Source organism: Erinaceus europaeus, chromosome 17, assembly GCF_950295315.1.
Source record: "Erinaceus europaeus chromosome 17, mEriEur2.1, whole genome shotgun sequence".
Lineage (NCBI taxonomy): Eukaryota > Metazoa > Chordata > Mammalia > Eulipotyphla > Erinaceidae > Erinaceus > Erinaceus europaeus.
In genome coordinates this window covers 60,765,958-60,785,903 of record NC_080178.1, presented here as the reverse complement: position 1 = coordinate 60,785,903, position 19,946 = coordinate 60,765,958, and the positions used below count along the sequence as shown (strand labels likewise).

General features: G+C 42.6%; 1 protein-coding gene across 14 annotated transcripts in view; it reads right to left on the bottom strand.

The window, feature by feature from the left end:
- Positions 1-3,817: 3,817 nt before the first annotated feature.
- Positions 3,818-19,946, bottom strand: part of DLG2 (discs large MAGUK scaffold protein 2) — a 1,912,587-nt gene continuing 1,896,458 nt past the window's right edge. For all 14 annotated transcript variants that reach the window (XM_060176807.1, XM_060176791.1, XM_060176792.1 and 11 more), the window contains 4 exons: positions 18,951-19,123; positions 15,749-15,858; positions 9,901-9,992; positions 3,818-8,435 (listed from right to left, as the gene is read on the bottom strand). In XM_060176807.1, coding sequence (XP_060032790.1) covers positions 8,329-8,435; positions 9,901-9,992; positions 15,749-15,858; positions 18,951-19,123 — 482 coding nt within the window. In that variant the 3' untranslated portion in view covers positions 3,818-8,328. The remainder of the gene's footprint in view (positions 8,436-9,900; positions 9,993-15,748; positions 15,859-18,950; positions 19,124-19,946) is intronic.

The window sequence follows — 19,946 nt, the reverse complement described above, 5'->3', positions numbered from 1 at the left end:
TGATTTTCAGGAATATTAAGCTTTATTCAGGAAAAGTGAGAACAGATATGCTGGAGTACATGTGGGCAGAGTAGGGGAGAGAAGGAGGAGGAGGAGGAGGAGGAGGAAGAGGGGGTAGGAGAAGAAAAGAGAGGCTTTCTTATATGCAGCAGCTCCCAGGTAGGCAGAGACCACACCTGCCACATCGACTTCATTTCTTTTCTGAGTCACACCCACACTTGTTACCACCCATTTCCTGTGCAACATTTATTTCCTCCCCTCTGGCATTGGGAATATGTGTGCAGGCATGGTGCAGCAAAGTGTCCGTGTTTCCTGGGTATTCCAGGCCTGGCTCTCTCCTGTGTCTGTCTCTACCTATACTGACCCGAACACTTCCTCTGGAAGAGTCTTTCCTTAAGCAAGCCCTTAACAGGTGGTGAGCAGCAATTTGGTAAGAATGGAGTGAAGAGACAGGTTACTTCAGAGTCAGTGTCACCATCACTTGAGAGCTTGCGGGCGACATGACCTGAGGGCAGAAATGTGGAGCCAGAGTGGGGACCAGTTGTGTGTTTGCTGAGGAAGCAGTGGAAGCAGTTATTTGCTTAAGTGCTCTCTGTGCCCCATGGCAATGCATTTCAAGCTTTCTGGATTTAACATTACCTGAATCTAGTCGTTTTGAAAACAATGCAAACCAAGCCAAACAATTGCCAGTGATTAAATCTTCTCTCAGAAGGCCTGTTACTCAGAATGCCTGCTTGAACTTTAGCAGGAATGGACATTTGAAAGATCCAAGACACAATTAAAAAAACCCAACAAACAGTATTTTGGAAATCTGTGATTTCTTTTTAACCACTCCTTCACTCCTGGTTGGTCTATCAGCCTTCGTTTGTTCCTTCCCTCCTTTGTTTCATCATTGTTACTTTCAGTCCTGCACTCATAGTGTCTAATGATGGTATCATTCTGAACTCTAGCCATTTGGCCCAATTTAAGTTTAGAAATTTCCAGTTTCAGTGATAGCTCCAGGCTGCCCTCACTAAGATAGCCACTTGGACAGTGTGCCTGCATTTTAATGTGCATGAGCCAGGTTTAAGATCCCCCACCACCATCTCTTTCTACGTGGAAAAGAAAATGTTGACCCAAAGCTGTGAGCCCTAGTGAGGGAAGGAGGATAGGAGGGAGAGGGAGAGATAGAGAAACAGAGAGAGATTGACAGAGACCACAGGACCAAAGCTTCCTTCAGTGTAGTGGTGACAGGGCTTGGATCTGGCTTATGCACATGCAATGTGAACCATTTGGCTGGTCGCACTTGGTGCTTTTTTTCACCTTAGTTGTGCAGCCATTCTTTGAAATGCTCATTCTGCTCTTCCCCTCTCCTTCACTCCTGCCCAACTTCTAAAGGTTTGTTTATTAATGAAAGAATAAGAGAGACAGAACCAAAGAATCATTTTAGCACATGTGATGCTGGGGATTGAACTCAGGACCTCTGACTTGAGACTTAAATGCTCTATCTACCTCCCAGGCTGCTGCCATTCTGTCCTGAGCTGCTTCACCACTGAAGGTAACTTTAAATTAGAAAATGAGAGAGCCGTCCATCTTAGCCAGAGTGAGCTAAGTTGTATCCTAGTGTGAGGGCACAGAGGGGAGGAAGACAGTGTACATTTCACCTGTAGCTGATGTGACAAGAAAATAGTAGTGTGTTTGTTTTCTCCATTGACATAGGGTTGTAAAATTGGGAATTGGGAAACAAAGTCATGACACCTAGGGGTTACTGGAAAACAGAGTTTTAATTCTTGGTGCGCCAGACCCAGAATTGGTTAACGCCAAAAAGCTTCTGGGCCCTGATGTGCTGCAAGATTTCCCTTTTATAGATAAAGATATAGACAAGTTGATGAAAAAAAAAAGATTCACAATTATGCATACAAGGACAAAGAGATGGGCAGAGGTCCTAAAGGTCAAATGCTGTCAGGACTTCTAGAAACATTAGGAGGAGGAAGAGGGGGTTAGGCTAGAATTTACAGGTGGACTGGAGGAGCCTGGTATAGTTGCCACTAATTTCATTATACCCTACTTCAGGGTGAGACAGAGAGAATCAGTGTGAGAGAAAAGGGAGAGGCAGAGAGGTGAGATAATATGCGGCATGGCTCCACCTCTCATGAAGCTTCCCCCCTGCAGATGGGGATGGGAGCTTGAACTCAGGTCCTCATGCATGCACATGTGTATGCTGCCATGGGAACCACCTCCCAGGCCCTCCTAAGATGTTCAGATTCTGTCATTGGATGTTTAACTTCAGGTATCTACAAAGACCATGGACTCATGGGTCCATAGTCAGAGAAGTGCAGTGCACTCTAGATTTTGCGTGAAATGGTTGTCTAAAACACAAATAGGGATAGCACTCCTGGTGAAATGCATGCCCTACTATGCATTAGGTCCTAGGTTTGGGCCTGGGTAACACCTGGAAGCATGGTGGGTAGCACCAGGGGAGCTCCATGGATAGTGGGCCAGTGCTTAGGTCTCTCTCTCTCTCTCTTTTGTGTCTATCTTTTACCAATCTCACTTTTTCCTCTCTCTAAACTAATGAAAGTGAAAAATTAGGGCCTGGGAGGCTATTTCAAGATTGCATGCATGAGGCCTGAGCTCATTTCTTGGTGCTGCATTAAGATAAATAAATAAAACGCTGCACAGAAATGAAGTAGGACACGAGAAAAGTCAAAAGCTCTCCTCAGTAATTCTTAAAAATAACCATTATTAGTGAATCTGACTCCTCTGTAGTGTTGCCATTAATGTTAAACTTGGTAAGACCATGTAACAAGACTAAAAATGGTGTAATCATCAACATGAGAGGTCTGCCTTGGGCCTGTAGCTATAGCCAGGGTGTCTGCCTCCTTTTTGTGCCCTCAGCTGCTAAGTCCCAGAGACAGTGAGGATCTCGGGCACAGATTCTTGTGGATTCAGCGATGACGCAACAAGTCTGGCTTCCTGAAGGGATGACCCACTTGTATGACAGTTTACAATGAAACAAAACATACTTCAACACCCCCCCCCCACATTTGATTACAAAATCTCGCTCTTTCCAGAAGAGGGATTTGTTGGAGTTCTGTGGTTGACAGAGATGTATGAAGTGTCACTAAGACAAAGCACTTATCTCGCCTGAGGGCAGGCTTGTGACATTTCCTAGTGGAGTCCGTTCCCCAATGCTGACATTGACACTTTCACATATTTGGAGGTGGGAGGGATATTCTGAGGTCTGGCTGTATGTGGATAATAACACTTCCTCCTCAGCTGTGCCTCTCTGCATCACAAGTGTCAGATGGGGGGGGGGGAATCACCTCAATTCTTAGTACCTGCTGGGATCTTGCAATTTTCAAACTGGGGAATTGATATAAGGACTTTTAAGCTACATTATGGACTTGTGACAAAATCAGAAAGCAGGCTCAGATGATGGATATTATTATTATTATTATTTTTGCCAGAACACAATTTATCTCTGGGTTATAGTGGTGCCAGGGATTGAGCCTGCTACCTTGGGACCTCAGGGCTGAAGGCCTTTGGCAATCACCACTATACTCTCTTCCATGCCTGCTAACTAAACATTTTAAGTGCTTTCTGCTCCTCTCAGCAGTGCAACTATTTCTCAAACCTCAAAATAGAAGTGACTGTACTTATTCTTTGTGAAATAAGACATTTATACTTTAAGCAAAAATAAAGATTTACCTTAAGGTGCAAATTTTTTAGTATTTAAATCTTCTAATAAAAGCATGAAGCATTTGTAAACACTCTAGCTCACCCCGCTCACCCCCGCAGTTGAGAACGCAATGAACACACATGGACACCCCGGGTATGAAATATACATCTTGACTTTATATCATGTGTGCTTTATTTTTTTACACAAATGGAATGAAGTGTCAAATATTTACACTTAACAGGAGTGTAAGCTGTGCAGTGTCTCAGTTCGCGCCAGTCCTGGCAAGGAGTTGCCCCATCCTACCCTACGCTCCAGCTCGATAGAGAAGCATCCTGTCCTTCAAAGTCATATTGAGAAGCTCTAACAGGTACAGCCTGGTGCACTCAGAGGTAAAGACACACAGGAGATACAAATTCAAAAAGGATAGAAGGGAAATTTGCCATCCCATCGGGAGTCAACTTTTCATTTGGTGGTACCCAGTCCTGGGAAGTTGCTAGGGAGAGTCTAGGTCACTTGCCTATCTGAGCTTGTCCTTAGCTGCTACAAGAAACTGCACAGCTGTACAAGAAATGGTTTCAGAAGCAGTTCCCAGTGAGGAAGGGTATTTACAGACTGGAGTGTGAGTATGTTTCGGTTTCCATCTACATTCCTTCATTCCAAAGCAGCATGTGCATCCATGGCACACATACCATATGTACCCTACACATAGTAAAGAAAGTGTATTTCCACAGGATTCTGTAGGGAGTCTTCTGGCAAACAAGTTGTCATAGAAGAAACACCACTTATTTCAAGGAAAATGTTCCTCCCCGACCGATAACAAAGTACTGTGATAAACTTAGGAATTAGTCTGAGTCCTTGACTTACATATTTTTGTGTCAATTTAGGCAGGACCAAGACAGGAAAATAGAGAGATGTTATTTCACCAGCAAGTCCATTCCATCTCACCAGAGCAATCACCAGCTGGAAAGCAGAGGGGGCTTCATATGAGAATGACAGGAGGAAAAAAAGGGTTATGCGCAGGAATAAATGTCTCTCTCCAAATCAATGGCAGCATGGCTTCAATGAAGAGGAAGGTTGTTGTCAGAATAACTGTTGGGGCCAGAAATTGCCTCTGTGGATAGGCAGGTCCTCGGAGCCAGGGGACAGTGCTGGGAGGGGCTCTCTTTGGAGACGCCTTGGACAGAGGCACCCAGGTGCTGAGGGCCCAGGCGTGCAAAGTCACTGCTGGGCAGCAGTGCAGGCTGGCTTCGTGAGGGCGCTGGAGCTGCTCCAGGACCGGACTCACGCTCAACGCGGCCATCAGGGCTGCGCAGGTGAAATGTGACCCAAAGTTTTGTGTCATCAATCCAGCCTGTGGACTTGCTGTCTGATTCAGCCACGAGCCCTTAGAGGACAGAAAAAGCAGGAGAGGGTAGCAGGTGGTAAGAGAAAGAGCAAGAGGAAAGAGAGAAAGAGAGATATGAAGGGGAAAGGATGGCGGTTGATCAGACTAAGACAAGGAGCTGGGAGTGAAGGGGAAGGAAGAAAGGCTCGTAGGACAAAGTTAACAACTCAAAAGACAGGATGGAGGGCTGAAAGGAGAAGTACACAAAAGGAGAGACAGAATGACATAGAAGCGGGAGAGGAGAAGGAAAGAATGAGAAAAGCCAGGGATGGTCCTGAAGGGCTGGCAGTAGGGCTGAAGACAGCTCACAAAGCACCTGAGTGCAGCTTCAGAAAGAGGGGCTCACTCAGTGGCGAGAGAGCCAAGGATGGGGGCTGCTATCAGCTTGGCCAGCAAACTCTGTAGGAGGGGAGCAAAGAAGCAACGCCCCTGCAGTGAGCTGCCAAGTAGGATTTATATTTTGGTAGAGCTGAGACCCCTGTGGTGCTACACATTGTACCAGAGCATGACAAATAGCACCAGTGACACGATCTGGCACTTTTCTGGAAGGGCCCAGCATGTGAAGGTGACATTGTGCGCCCTCCCCCGGCAAGCCTTCCAGTTGGAGAGATCTCCGAACAAAGTCTGCAGTGTTAGCACCAGTCTGGCCCCAGGCTCCAGGTGCCTTCGTACCAGATGTCATCTGGGTAACTAACCTTCGTGCCATAGCCATTCAAGTCGTCAGATTCGCTGCAAAATACACCTGTTCATTGGAGCCATGGAGACCTCAACGTTGGGAAGCGCAAGACAACACAACAGATGGAGGTGGGAATTCTATAGGAAAAGACCCTCTCACCAATATACTTGGTGGTTATTCGAGCAAATATATATGTATTTATATTTATAGAAATCTACATAAAAATCAGTGCAAATGCCCATTCTAATTTGAAAGCATCGACACTGGGAAAATAAATAATTATATTACTACAAAACCAAGGGTGGGTGGTTCAGTTTGATTGTACTCAGCCACGGCAATACTTTAAATATTAAATGGAAAAAGCACATCACACAACCCGCGCAAAACATCTATTCATTAAGGACGTCCTTTAAATAAATGGTTGCATGCTCAGTTGAGAAACCAAAGAAGCCATCATGGTAGCCTAAACAGAGAGCTAGGATCCGGAATGGCATTCTGGTGGCAGAAAAACTTCTGGGAGGGAGTTTGATGAAAGTCAGTCTGGACCTGAAACTGGCAAGTTGCAGACATGTTCACATCTTTAACGTTGTGAGCACTCTAAGGAAGTCTCTGGAAATTTAGCTTTCAGGGAGAAAATGCTTTGCTAGCCCTTCTATTGGCAAAGGCAGCCCCAGGCTCTGGGTAGATGTTTGATTTTGCATGGTGCTACTGGTTCTGGTGACTGCAGCTAGGCAGATAATGGTGCCGAGCTCAAGATGAACAAGCCTTGTTTAGGGGAAGAGACCCTCGTTCTGGGCTTTGATGTTCTCACTATGAATAAGCCCCATCATTCTGATGACTCCCTCTTGCTCTCCCACACCAGCCTGCATGCTGGTTTGCTGCACAGTGTGGCAGAATCCCTGCCAGGTCTGGATGTACCCCAGAAATAAGGCGATGGGGCTTAGTCTGAGCATGCGTACAGCCCAGACTTGAGTGTTTTTGAGATCACTGAAAAGTCTCTCTCTAAACACTGTGGGCACAGGCAATGCTGACATTACCATCAGTTCTAAAGTGGGATATAGGCTTTGGAAAATTTCTCTCTTACTTACTTTTTTTTAGGCCATCACTATTATAATTGCTAAAGAATAAACTGGATCCAGGTGGAGCCCCGAGTAAAAGCAGTTCAATTGAGCTCTAAGTCATTATTTGTTTCTTCTTGTGGTTCTACTGCTTTGCCCCATATAAACAAGTCTCTACCTTTCATCCCCAAACCAGTTAATTCTCTCTCTCCTCCTCAAAGAAACAGTGCATCTTGGGCTAGATCTCTTCATGGCTCTAGGCCATCTTTGACTGTCACAAAACCCTTGGTTACTTGTGAAACAGACACACTCAAAAAATCCTAATTACTCATGACTGGCCAAAATCTTAAATGATTTTCTAAATAATTTTATGTAAGTAACTAGGAATAAAGTTATTGAACTATTTGCATGGCAGGCCCAGGTTGTTTAATATGAGAAAGCATAAAAAAAAAAAAAAAACACTTCCTTTTAGGCCCTTCACAAGTGAGTTTGTCTCTAAAAGCCATCAGCTTCAAGACACATTAACTAAACATCTTCCAAAAATATCCAGAGGACAACTCATTAAGAGATGTACTCCATGAAAGTGCATCACTAAAATGGAAGGGAGATCATGTGTGGTGAGTGAGGGAGAAGTCTTCGTCAGACTTTGGAAGGAACTCAGATGCTCTTAATGGATCACTGGCAACACAAAGGAGAGTGTAACTTTCACTTCTGGAGCTGGATCGTCTGTGGCTACTGCATCTTTCAATTAGTCTTTAGAAAATAGTTCACAAAACTTTTTTTTTTAACCTAGAGAAAGTCATTTCTATACATTTAATATAGTTTATTGTATAAATTATTCTCATCTTTAGTGCCTGCTTTCAGTTTATAAATGGCAAAATAAACAATGAACAATCATAAAGCTAACCTCAGGTTTAGCTTAGCCTCCTCTCAGGAAGGCCAGTCCTCCATCCACCTGTAGAGTCTATGAAATGCTCATCTTTACAGATGCCGGTTCAAGAAACCACACACTTTGCCTTTCCTGTTATTTTGCTGCCTTCGAGGGGGTTCCTTTATCCCCCCATTCTTTTGTTTGTGAAGAAATCAAAGGATGTGCATAGTTAGTTATAAAATTCAAAGGGTATCAATCACAGACATGGCAATGGAAAGGTTGGTAGAGTTCAAGTGCTGGCAACTTTTCTGTTAAGCAAGATACACAGAGAGCTCAGCAGCTAAGTCAGCTCTAGACATCTGCTGGGGTGAGGAGGCTGCCTGCTTTCTGAGCAAGAAGCCCACCAGAGGTTCATCCCTTCACCTGGCACTTTGAGCAATCCAAAGCCTTCTCGCACATTGCAGTGTCTTTTCTGTCCCACCTTTTGGCCCCTCCTTTTCCTTCATGGCTTCACACAGTTTGTGTTGTACATTCATAAGAATTCACATTGACTGCAAAAACATAAATGCAACAAAAACATAACAGCTTCCAAGTAGTATAGTATATCTATATATATATATATATGTATATTGTTCTTCTAAATGCTCTTCCGCCATTGTCAGAGGCGTGTGAGCTAATTTATAACTTTTCCTTTGAGGGGATCCAGATGAAAGGCCCAGACTGCTCTTCAATAACAAGCTTGCACTGGTTATATATCTCTTCTAAGGTGTCTCCTTGGACAATAGCTATAATAAAAGCAAACACATCTTGAGTTAGGAGTCATTCCTTGGGTGGGATAGAGTAGTTATCAATCATACAACAGAAGCTCAAATGAGTGACAGACAATAAGAATCTTTCTAGTCTTTTCAATGGGGAAGGGGCGCAGAGGAGCAGGAAATTCACTAAGCAAGGTCACCTTGATGATTTTTTTTTTTAAAGTGTTGATCTAGATTGGTAAGAAATCCTTTGTATACATCTGTCTGCAGTCCCAGATGATAGGTCATCATGTACTTTTCCGGAGTCAGGCATTGATCAATTTGATTAATTTTCATACTGGTAACTTCTTGCTTAAAATACACATTGTTTTTTTTGTTTGTTTTTGTTTGCCACCAGGGTTATCACTGGGGCTTAGCTGTACTCTGAATCCACTGCTCCTGGTGGCCATTTTTTTTTCTTTCTATGTTTATTAGACAGGACAGAGAGAAATTGAGAGGGGTGGAGAGATACAGAGAAGGAGAGAAAGACAGACACCTGCAGACCTGTTTCACTGCTCATGAAGTGTTTCTCCTGCAGATGGGGAGCAGGGATTCGAACCCGGGTCCTCGTGCATGGTGATATGTGCACTTAATTGGGTGTGCCACTGCTTGCCCCCCCCCCATCGTTTTGATTTTATATTCCTATCTGGATATTCTTTTAGGATAAATCATAACTCATATATATATTTGTCACTAATAGAAGTCTTATTTCAGATTATGCCTTTCAACATACTGGCAAATTGCTAAGTTACTGGCATTTTTATACTCTAAGTATGCTAAAGAAAAAAAAAAGTATTATTACATCTGGTAATCCAAGAAGAAAGATGTTTCTAAACCATTGATAATTAGCTGTAAGGCAAATTCCACAAAGTTATTCTGTACATTTGATCAGTGTTTCATGAAAGCATATATGAATAGAGAACCCAGGATAGTCAGGAAGAGAAGATCTACCTTTGTTCCTTGAACTTTGTGTGTTCAAGGAAATAGTTAAAAAAAAAAAAAAAAGCAATTTTGCTTATGTGAAGATTTCCCATGGAATTAACTGAAACACAGGAATCAGGTTTCAGTACCTTGTACAAGCTCTGCTTTCAGAGACAGCTCACAGAAGCCAGAATACAAACGCTACTCTTTGGACACCGTTCATCCTGAGCCCTACAAGCATCTTCTAATGACATCAGGGAAAGCATGCAAAGAGGGAGGGATGCCTAAAGTCTTTTTAGTAGCAGCGCCTTCTACCCTTCTGGTTTTAGCTGCACTCAGTGGAAATCTGCAAGTCGATGGTGGCTAAACCCAGAGATGAGGGAATGCAGAATTCCAGAGCAAGTGGATGAAGAAAGGGGGAAGTTAGGTATTCTCAGCAAGAATGTTTTAGGGACACTGAGCTGAGGGTCTTCTCCTACAATATATGTCAGACAACTGATCTTCTTTCTCAGAGTCCAAGAATCAGTGACCTTACCTGTAAAATATTCTCCAAACTCTTGTTCTAGTTTAATTGCACGGTCATAGGTTTTCTTGGCTTGCTCTTCTGTTAGACGCTTATTCATCTCCCTGGAAAAATGAGGGATTAACATAAGAACACACAGGGGATACGCCAAATCCTGAAAAATCAAGATGTCCACAAAGATAAAATCCTATGGGACTCCTCTTTGCTGGAATAATTTACATGATAAAGATGTCCTCTCAGGGAGCCCACACCTTCACAGGGCAGTGTTTTGGTGCCACTGTGAATGGGAGGCAAATCTCTTTATGATCTCCAGTCACTGTCCCTATTCTGTCCCTATGGTCTTAGAAGGCGTAAACTTCCTTCCACCCTGACAGACACCAGGGTACTTAAAGCAAGTGTTTTTGTGTTCCCTTAGATTTCTACTCCTTCACTTCCTGTTTCTACTCCCTCCACTTCCTGTTCTACTCCACATTGTTTCTCTCATTGGATATGACATTCCAGTTCTAACCTTTCTGAACCTTAGGCTTTGTTCTAGTCCATCTCTTATATGTAGGATGTAGACCTGAATGAAATCTCCCAGGGCTGGTCAGAGAGAAGAGTAGGAGAGAGGGGAAGGCATACTGCATTCACTGGAACTCCTGTTATCTGTGAGAGCTTAACTTGACTCTGGTCATGACCACTCAGAACCACTACTTGTCTTTCCCAAGAGTTGCTATTCCTTTTTAATGTTTGACAAGAAACATGTAGGGTGGAGAAGCATAAAAAGCACTTCCATAGAATTGTAGAAAGTAGGACAAGGCCCTTAGGCATGAGATTAAGTAATTTTATTTTATTTTTTTCAGGCTATAAAAGCATTCTGCACTTCTAGCTATTCGGCTTCTGTGAAAAGAAGCCCCAAAGCTCCTGTTTATATAATTAAATGTCATCTCAAGGAGCTGCTGAAGGAAGCTTGAATTAAACTGGATACAGTGAGAATGTAATGATCCAAAGTGCTGGGACCAAGATATTTCCAAATGCCTTATAAACAAGTAATATAAAATAGTGATCCAGGTAGAAAAAATTGGTAAAAAAGAATTTTTATGCCTATTTTCACAGTTTTGTTTTGAAAGAAGAATGGATTCTGACAAAGATTGTGTGGAATATTCTTCCCTAACTTCCTGGTAGTATGTATCCTTGGTATAGCATTAATCATGTGCTAAATAATCTTAAACCAGTTTTAAGATTATTTAAATCCAACCTAGTTTCAAGGATAGAAAAAGAACATAACTTAATCTACAGATTTCTAGTCAGTGGTCACTTTACCCCAGGTTTTCTAGAATATGTGAATTTTGTTATTTCTTTCTTTCTTGACCCACCAGGGTTTACTGCTAAGGCTAATGCCTGCACAGCTCCACTGCTCCTAGCAGCCATCACATTTACTTTTTAAACCTAAATTAAAAAAATATATTTTGGGGCCACATGGTGGCGCACCTGGTTGAGCACATGTGTTACAATGCTCAAGGACCCAGGTTTGAGTCCCCAGTACCCACCTGCAGGGGGGAAGCTTTGCAAGTGGTGAAGCAGTGCTTTAGGTGTCTATCTGTCTCTCTCCCTATCTTCCCCTTTCCTTCTCGATTTCTGACTGTCTCTTTCAGTAAGTAAAAAGATTATATATATATATTATTTTGATCAGCACACTGCTCAGTTTTGGCTTATGGGGGTGGGGACTGGGATTGAAGTTGGAACATCTGAGCTCTGAGCTTCAGGCATGCAAGTCTTTTTAAATAAGAACTACGCCATCTCTCCAGCCTGCCTTCCTTCCTTTGATTTTTCATTATTATCTTCCCTTCTCCCTTTCTCATACTATAAATTTATTTTATTTTAATGAGAGAGAGAGATAGAAAGATCGGAGCACCGCTCAGCTCTGGCTTTTGATGGTGCTGGGGATTAAACCTGGGACCTTGGAGCCTCAGGCATGGAAGTCTTTTGCGAAACTATTATGCTGTTTCTTTGTTCTTTACTACTTTTCTTTTGAGACAAAGGATGAGAGACAGAGAAAGAGAGAGAGAGGAAGAGAGAGAGAAGAGAGTAGGAGAAGGGAGACTGCAGCACTGCTCCAATACTCCACAAGTTTCTTTCCTACAGGGGTCCCCATAATGGTGGGTGGCCTAGGGTTTGAACCTGGTTCCTTGCACAGGGTTAACACTTGCACTTTACTGGGTCACTTTATTTTTATGATATTCTGGGAAGGAACTGAGTGAGTAACTCCCCCTGCCCCACAACACAGCATTACTCCATCATCTACGGAGCTCTGATCGGTGCTATTCAAAGGGATTTTCATGTGGTGTTTGTGCTAAAACCTAGGGTCTGACTGGTCTTTTCTGAATTCCCCTTATACTCCTTGTAGGAATGATGGAATTCAGATATTCATCCTGTAATCTATGAACTTGTGTTTGAGGGTAGAGGCTGTGGCTTGTTTCTCAGCATGTGGCCTGGAGGCTGGTTCAGTACTTATTTGTTGAAAGACCAAGTGAGCAAATGGGAAGCAAGGCAAACAGACACATTGAGAGGTAAACACAGGTTCTCCCGGGAGCAAGAAGGTTAAGAGGAACAAGAAGGTTAAGAGCAGAGCCGGATCTGTGGGGGGAAGAGACACTGTTTCTCACCATCAGGGGTGGGGCCAGGAACAATTCACACGGCTGCACAATAAGCAAAGGAATCTCTCTTCATGCCCTTGGCTTTGCAGTTATGCATGTGCTAGTTAGTATTATGGTTTGATGTGGGTGCTGCTCTGGAAAATATGGATGTGAGGATGTGTCACTGCCTCAGTGGGATGGCTGTCTGGCTTCTGTTCTAGCTGACCTAGCATTCAGTACTCCCTGAGGACTGGGCTAGTATATGCTACTTTATTCCTCAAGTAAAACCCTGGAAGAGTAAATTAGAAAGGAAAAATCCAGTATTTGAATACATTCCCATCACCTGAATGTTACCATGGTTGCACAGACACTGTGAACAGTCATGTCAGATTCACTGCCCTCATGGTGGCATCAGCTATGGTTCATTGTCCTAAGTGATAAGTGGTTGTGACAGAGCCCTATGGCAACATGACAAAATTCTTCTCAGAGCTGCAGAAGGGAGTAGACCATCTCTAACTGAGCACCCCCAGATATATGAACGCTTTTCCCAAGTCACACTGAATGAAACATGCAACCTCCCGTCTCCTTGGGAAAAATCAGAATGCCTTTCTCTAGCTGAAAAACAAGATGGGAAGAGAAAACACTAAGCAGAGCCTGGACTGGAGCTGGTGTATTGCACCAAAGTCAAGGACTCTGGGGTGGGTGTGTGGGGTGGGGGAGGGGGAGAGTACAGGTCCCCTAGTGGGGGGTGTATTGTTATGTGGAAAACTGAGAAATGTTATGCATGTACAAACTACTGTATTTACTGTCTAATGTAGAACATTAATCCCCCAATAAGGGAAAATAATTTAACAATGCCTTTATTTCTGAAGCAAGGCCTTAAAAATGTTACTGCCAGAAGGCAAGGCCTGGGCCATTTCCCCCAGATTATTAATGGCGGCATCACCAGTGCTGATGAGACACAGTGCAGTTTCTTTTTCTTTTTCTTTTTCTTTTTCTTTTTCTTTTTCTTTTTTTGCTACCAGACTTATCACTGGGGCTCAGTGCTGGCACTATGGACCCACTACTCCTGGTGGCCATTTCCCCTCTTTTCTGTTTTCTTTTCCAACTTATTTGATAGGATAGAGAGAAATTGAGAGGAGGTGGATAGAGAGTGAAGAGAAAGAGAGCCACCTGCACTGCAGACCTGATTCACTGCTCGTTAAGCATCCCTCCTTACAGGTGGGGAGCAGGGGTTCAAACCTGATCTTTGCACATGGCAATGCATGTGCCCGACCTCCACACTTTAGAAATTCTAAATCACTCTTGCATAATGAAATTCAGGGCTGCTTAATTCACTTAGTGCCAGGCACAACATGGTACTCTACAAGAGGAGAAATTTAATACATGCCGGTGAGAAAAATACCATCAAGAGTCATTATTTAACCATCAGCACTCCTCCCACCCCGTGTCAACTATGGACACAACTCTTTATAATTTTGTCCTTAAATTTATGGGGCTGGTGGTACTGCCAGTGTCCTCCTGATTTTTTTCATCCTGGTCAGAGTCATTTTCCAACTTTTATTTATGAGAATGTGTTTTGTTTTAAGATGCAGCTCTGGCAATTTCCCCAGAGACCTGACTATGTTTTCAACGTAATTCTCTTGGGTTGTAATTCCAGCCCAAGTACTCTCTCGGCTTCTTCCTTCACAGAGAAGGTGGGGGACAGCTCGTTAATATCTTTTGCAAGGAATTGCCTTCACCCCTGGAACTAAATAATTTCATTTTCTTTGAGTCTTTGTGGTTCATTTTTGAACCACATGGTAGTTTGCCCAAAAGGCAAACATTTGAATAATGTTTGTTTTTTTTTTGGCAAAAGATGGGCCAGATGGTGGCACACCTGGTTGTGTGCACAAGTTACAGTGTATAAGGACCCAGGTTCAAGCCCCCAGTCCCCACCTGCAGGGGGGAAGCTTTGCAAGTGATGAAATAGGGCGGCAAGTGTCTCTCTATCTCCCTCCCTCTCTCTCTCCCCTTTCTCTCTGGAATGGGCCCTCATTACCACATGGGAGTACTGTGACTGGCGCTGGGTGAGTTCCATGGCAGAGCGCATGTGTGAGCCCCTGTCACCACGTGGGAGTACCACGATTGGCGCTGGGTGAGCTCCATGGAGGGAGTGGTGCTGAGGTGTCTCTCTTCTCTCTCTGTCCCACTACTCCTTTCCAATTCAAATAATGAGAAAACTGGGGAAGGGGGCTGGTCGTGCTTAGGGTCTGGAGTTCATGCCTCTGCATTGCATTACAATTACTAGAAAAAACATATTTTCCCCCTTGTCAACAAATGTCATAAGTGTAGCATCACTGGTTGGAGTTACTGATGTTTCACTGCAATCTCAGTAAGAAAATTCCCTACTAAGGGTCTATAGGTTTACATGCCTGAAACTTCAGGTAAGAGACATCTTTTTTTTTTTTTTTTTTGCCTCCAGAGTTATTGCTGGAACTCAGTGGACATTATGAATCCACTGCTCCTGGAAGCCATTTTTTTCCCCTTTTATTGCCCTTGTTGTTTTATCATTGTTATTATTGTTGTTGTTATTGATGTCATTGTTGGATAGGACTGGGAGAAATGGAGAGAGGAAGGGAAGACAGAGAGGTGGAGAGAAAGACACCTGCAGACCTGCTTCACTGCTTGTGAAGCCACCCCCCTGCAGGTGGGGAGCTGGGGGAGGGGAAGCTCGAACTGGGATCCTTACTCTGGTCCTTGTGCTTCACACCATGTGCGCTTAACTCACTGTGCTACTGCCCCACCCCCGAGACATCAAAATTCTGTGATAGAACATAGTGAAATGACAACGAGAGTCTAAAATAGTGTCTTGTCTGTTCTCTCTATAATAGCTTACACATTTACAAGATTTACCCAGGGGACAGCTATAGGAAGTTAAGAGACAATTCAGAGATGATTGCTTCTAAACCAAACCGATCTAGCTTGTGTTTTAATTTGCCAAAGAATGCAGGGAAAAAAAAAAGTCACAGACACAAAAGCCTGTGGAATGAAAATAAAATCAATAAAGGTTAGGAGAAACATTTAAAGGAATTATTGATATATCACTAATAATACACAGAAACATTATTGTTTTTAAAAAGGACAGCTAACGAAAAGTTGACAGTGGTATCTTCCACTTGTAACCACTGTGACAGTGCTATTAGCTGCTTTCTGAGGAATTTAGGATGAGGGCTAGAGGAAGGTCCCCTGTGCTCTCTACTTACATCAGAGGTTCCAGAGACTTGGGCTTAATGAAGATGGCGATGGGATAGAGCTGGGCAACTTGTAACCGCTTGATAGCATTTCCTGATACATCAAGTATACAGTGTTTGCCCTGGTAGAGACAGAGAGAGAAAAGAAAAACATGTAAATGTAAAGAGAATGGCTGTAATCCCACACCAACAAAAATGTTCTCAACTTCTAAAGGTTGAGAAAAGACCATTGCAAAACAGGTGAAAGCTGATATTCAGAGTCATCACTGACTGCCTGGAATGCATTACATTCGCTAAGCCCTCCTGAGTCTTTGCCACATGAGAGACATCTGACATGTGTTATCTGCTAGTTTAATTTTCTGAAAGGGTCACTTACCTGATCCTTTGCACAAAGAATACAATATATGTGTGATTGAGTTCATTTTCTCTCTGTCTTTTGCCTCTGGGGTTATTGCTGAGGCTCGTGCTGGCACTACAGTCACAGCTCCTGAAGGCCATTCCCCCACACTTTAATTTTTTCCATTTTATTGGATATGATAGAGAGAAATTGAGAGAAGAGATGGAGATAGAGAGGGAGAAAGACAGACACATGCAGACCTGCTTCACCGCTTGTGAAGCAGACCTCCTGCAGGTGGGGAATTAGGGGTTTGAACCCAGTTGCTTGAGCTAGTCCTTGCTCATAGTAATATGTGTGCTTAGGTTGAGTGCATTCCCCCTTTTCTGTAAAAACAATTTATTCAATTTGAGAGAAAGAGAGAGAGAGGGAGAGGGAGAGGGAGAGGGAGAGGGAGAGAGAGAGAGAGGCCAGAGTACTGCTCTTAGTTCTGGTTTATGGTGGTGCTAGGGATTGAATTTGGGGGCTTGGAGCTTGAAGTTTTTTGCAGAACCATCATACAGCTTTCCAGCCCTGAGTTCATTCTCATGTATCTTAGAAATAGTTTGAGGCCAGTTATCAAGAATAAATTCCCAAATCAATGTATTATCAATTACCTTTTGCAGATGAGGAGGCTAGATTTAATATACCCAAACTCTCTAGGACTCAAACCCAAGCCTTGAGCACTGACAGAATTGTGGGTTGGAACAGACACCCTATTGTCTCACCCTGTCCAAAATTAAATTTGATTTTTTGAACAATCTCATTAACCTGTACTGAGTACTTACAGGTTATCTTGCCCTCCCAATGACTAGTATAGCAAACACAGAAAAGTCACCTTATGTAAACTTACATGTATATGCTGAGGTAGGGAGTGGGGTGAGAGGTAGGAGGAAGAGAAACTTACAGTCTACAAACAAGTTTCTTGTTTGTTAACAAACAAAAGTCCTAATACATTATAACACTCCTCTTGTAACTTAGCTTTTGCTGCAATGAATGCTTAGAGCGGCTTTATAAAGTGTTTCTGGAAAAGGAGATGCATTTGCTGTACACAATATTCTGCCTCCTGCAGAGAAATAGCCTCATTAGCATAAGGCTAAAAGAACATTACACAAGATGAGAGAAAGCATATTGTGCAGATAGGAATAGTCCTAAACCAATAGTAAGAGGGGGGGAAAACTCATTTATAATCTCCACATAAAAGAACAAAACCCACTGAGTACTAGAGGTCTTATCAGAGAAATGTCCTAGGATGTTCGGTCATTATCTCTTACAAAATAAATTCCAAGTTTGAGCTCTGAAGGGCAGCAGCTATTTAGAATATGTAAGTGCCGTCTGATTATTCACTGACCAGGACATTTTGCATTAACAACCTCTGCAGCTACATGCTCAAGGAGAACAAATGCAATCACCCAAGAAACTGCTCAGAAACAGTATATGATATAGCAGATACAACAGAACTCTCAAGATACAGAAACTAGCAGCAATTTATTAGTGCATTTGCAGATAGGCATAAACATTTGCTGTTTAAATTTTCTTTTCCATCATCATTATCACTGGGGCTCATTGGTGGCCATTTCCCCCCTCCCCCTTTCTTTTATTTGCAGGACAGAGAGAAACTGAGAAGAAGAAGAGGTAGAGAGTGAGAAAGAGAGACACCTGCAGCACTGCCTTTCCACTCCTGAAGTTTCCCCACTGCAGATGGGAACTGGGGGGCTTGAACCTGGGTCCTTACACATGGTAACATGTGTGTTCAACTGCATGTGCCACTGCCTGACCCCCCCACCCTTGCTTAATTTTTATTCATTTTAATAAGGGAGGGATGGAGAGAGAGAGAGAGAGAGAGAGAGAGAGAGAGGTAGCAGAGCTCTGCACTGCTCAGCACTGGTTTATAGTGGTGTTGGGATCTCAGTGTTTGGCATAACAATTATGCTGTTTCCCCAGTCCTTGTTTAATTTTTTTTAAACCAATATATCAAAACGGAGGAAAAGTTTATATAAAATTAAACCAGCTAAGTAGATATCAATTACATAACAAATAGGACTGAATTTTAACTCTCTTCTCTTTATGAGGTTGCTCCTCGGTGTTCACTGGAGATTACAAGCTCTCTACAGGCAACTTCTATGGCACATTCAGGTGCCTTTCCTGTGTTTTCTCTCGAGTATTTGAGCATCCGCCCATTTTCCATGCCACTAAAACTACCAACAAGAGAGACAGAGAATGGGAAGGCTATCAGGGGAGGGGATGGGATATAGAGATTGGGTTGTGGGAATTGTGCGGAACTGTACCCCTCTTATTCTATGGTTTTGTTAATGTCTCCTTTCTTAAATAATAATTAAAAAAAACTACCAACAAAAAAGGAATCACAACATTTGTACCTCCTCTAAATTGGAAGTTCTACCTTTCTATCACAAAGATCTTAAGATCTCTGGGAGAAAAACTTAATTCCAACTAATAAGTGAGGATTGTGATGGAAACGAGTACGAATAACACAGACCTTCCTTCACGAATTCACTTATCAGGGTCAAAGATAAGGGAGTTAGACTCCATAAACTTCTAATCAGTTTGCACCTCTTGAGTATTTGAGCATGTCTATTTTCCATGCCATTAAAACTACCAACAAGAAGGGAATCAAAACACTTGTAGGTTTACTGCCCCACCCAAACCAGCCAGCATCTTTTATAGCGATCACAACAAAGATCAATGATCTGGCTCACAATTCTCTGTTTAGAGACATCTAGTCAAAGTTCACAACCTCAATCAGGAGACCCACAAATGTAGTTTGCCACCATGGACCCCTCTTCAGGAGAGCTGGAACATAACTATAACTGGTGAACATACCCTTTCTGCAACAAATCTCACAGACTGCACACTGGTTCCATATAAGTTGTCATTGTATTGGCCAGCTTCAATAAACTTGTGCTCTTGGATATCCTTCTCCATTTGTTCTCTGGAGATGACAAAGTGATAGTCTCTGCCGTCCACTTCGTAGTCACGCTTTGGCCTTGTAGTATCTTTTTACAAAACAAATGAGAATAAAATGGAACTCAGATAAGTTTATGCCCATAAATTTCCTCTGTACTTACTTTCTCTATCACACTCCCTTGTATAGTTACATTAAAACATGTAACATGAAGGACTGTGACACAGAGCCATGTCTTCTGTGGTAAACAACTATAAAACTGAACAAAATACTACAACAATGATTTTCAGGAGTCAAAGAGCAGGCAGTGCAAAAAATGTAGATTTTAGATATGAAACACACGAAGGGAACTTAACATTCAACTTGTCTCCATTTCCAGTTAAGTTGAGAGGCACCCAGTATATATAGTCACATGTCCAAAGTTTCCTAACGTGTGGGTGAGGGCTGAGCACTTGAACTTAAGCATGGCAATATGTCTGTTCTACCAGATGACCCTCTACCTGACTCCTTACTAAAGGATTTCAAAAGACATAAAAAGAGAATTTTACAGTTAAGTTGGGAGCAGTTAAGAACATTACAGTTAAGCTAATTGTATATAAACTTTAAGTATGGCTAAAGGTTACCAAATTTCTTGGTTAAGAAGTCAATATGGACAAAGATGTCTTTGACTGAGATATTCTGAAACATATTGTAAAAATGATAAAAAAATTCCAATATAGTTGTATCCTTAAAGCTTTTCAATATATAATAGACAGCTACAGTAATTTAATTATAATAGTAAAAAAGTAGAGACAAAATGCTCAATAAGTGGGGAATAAATGGTCAATAAATGGGGTGGGGAGATAGCATAATGGTTCTGCAAAGAGACTCTCATGTCTAAGGTTTTGAGGTCCCAGGTTCAACCCACTGCACCA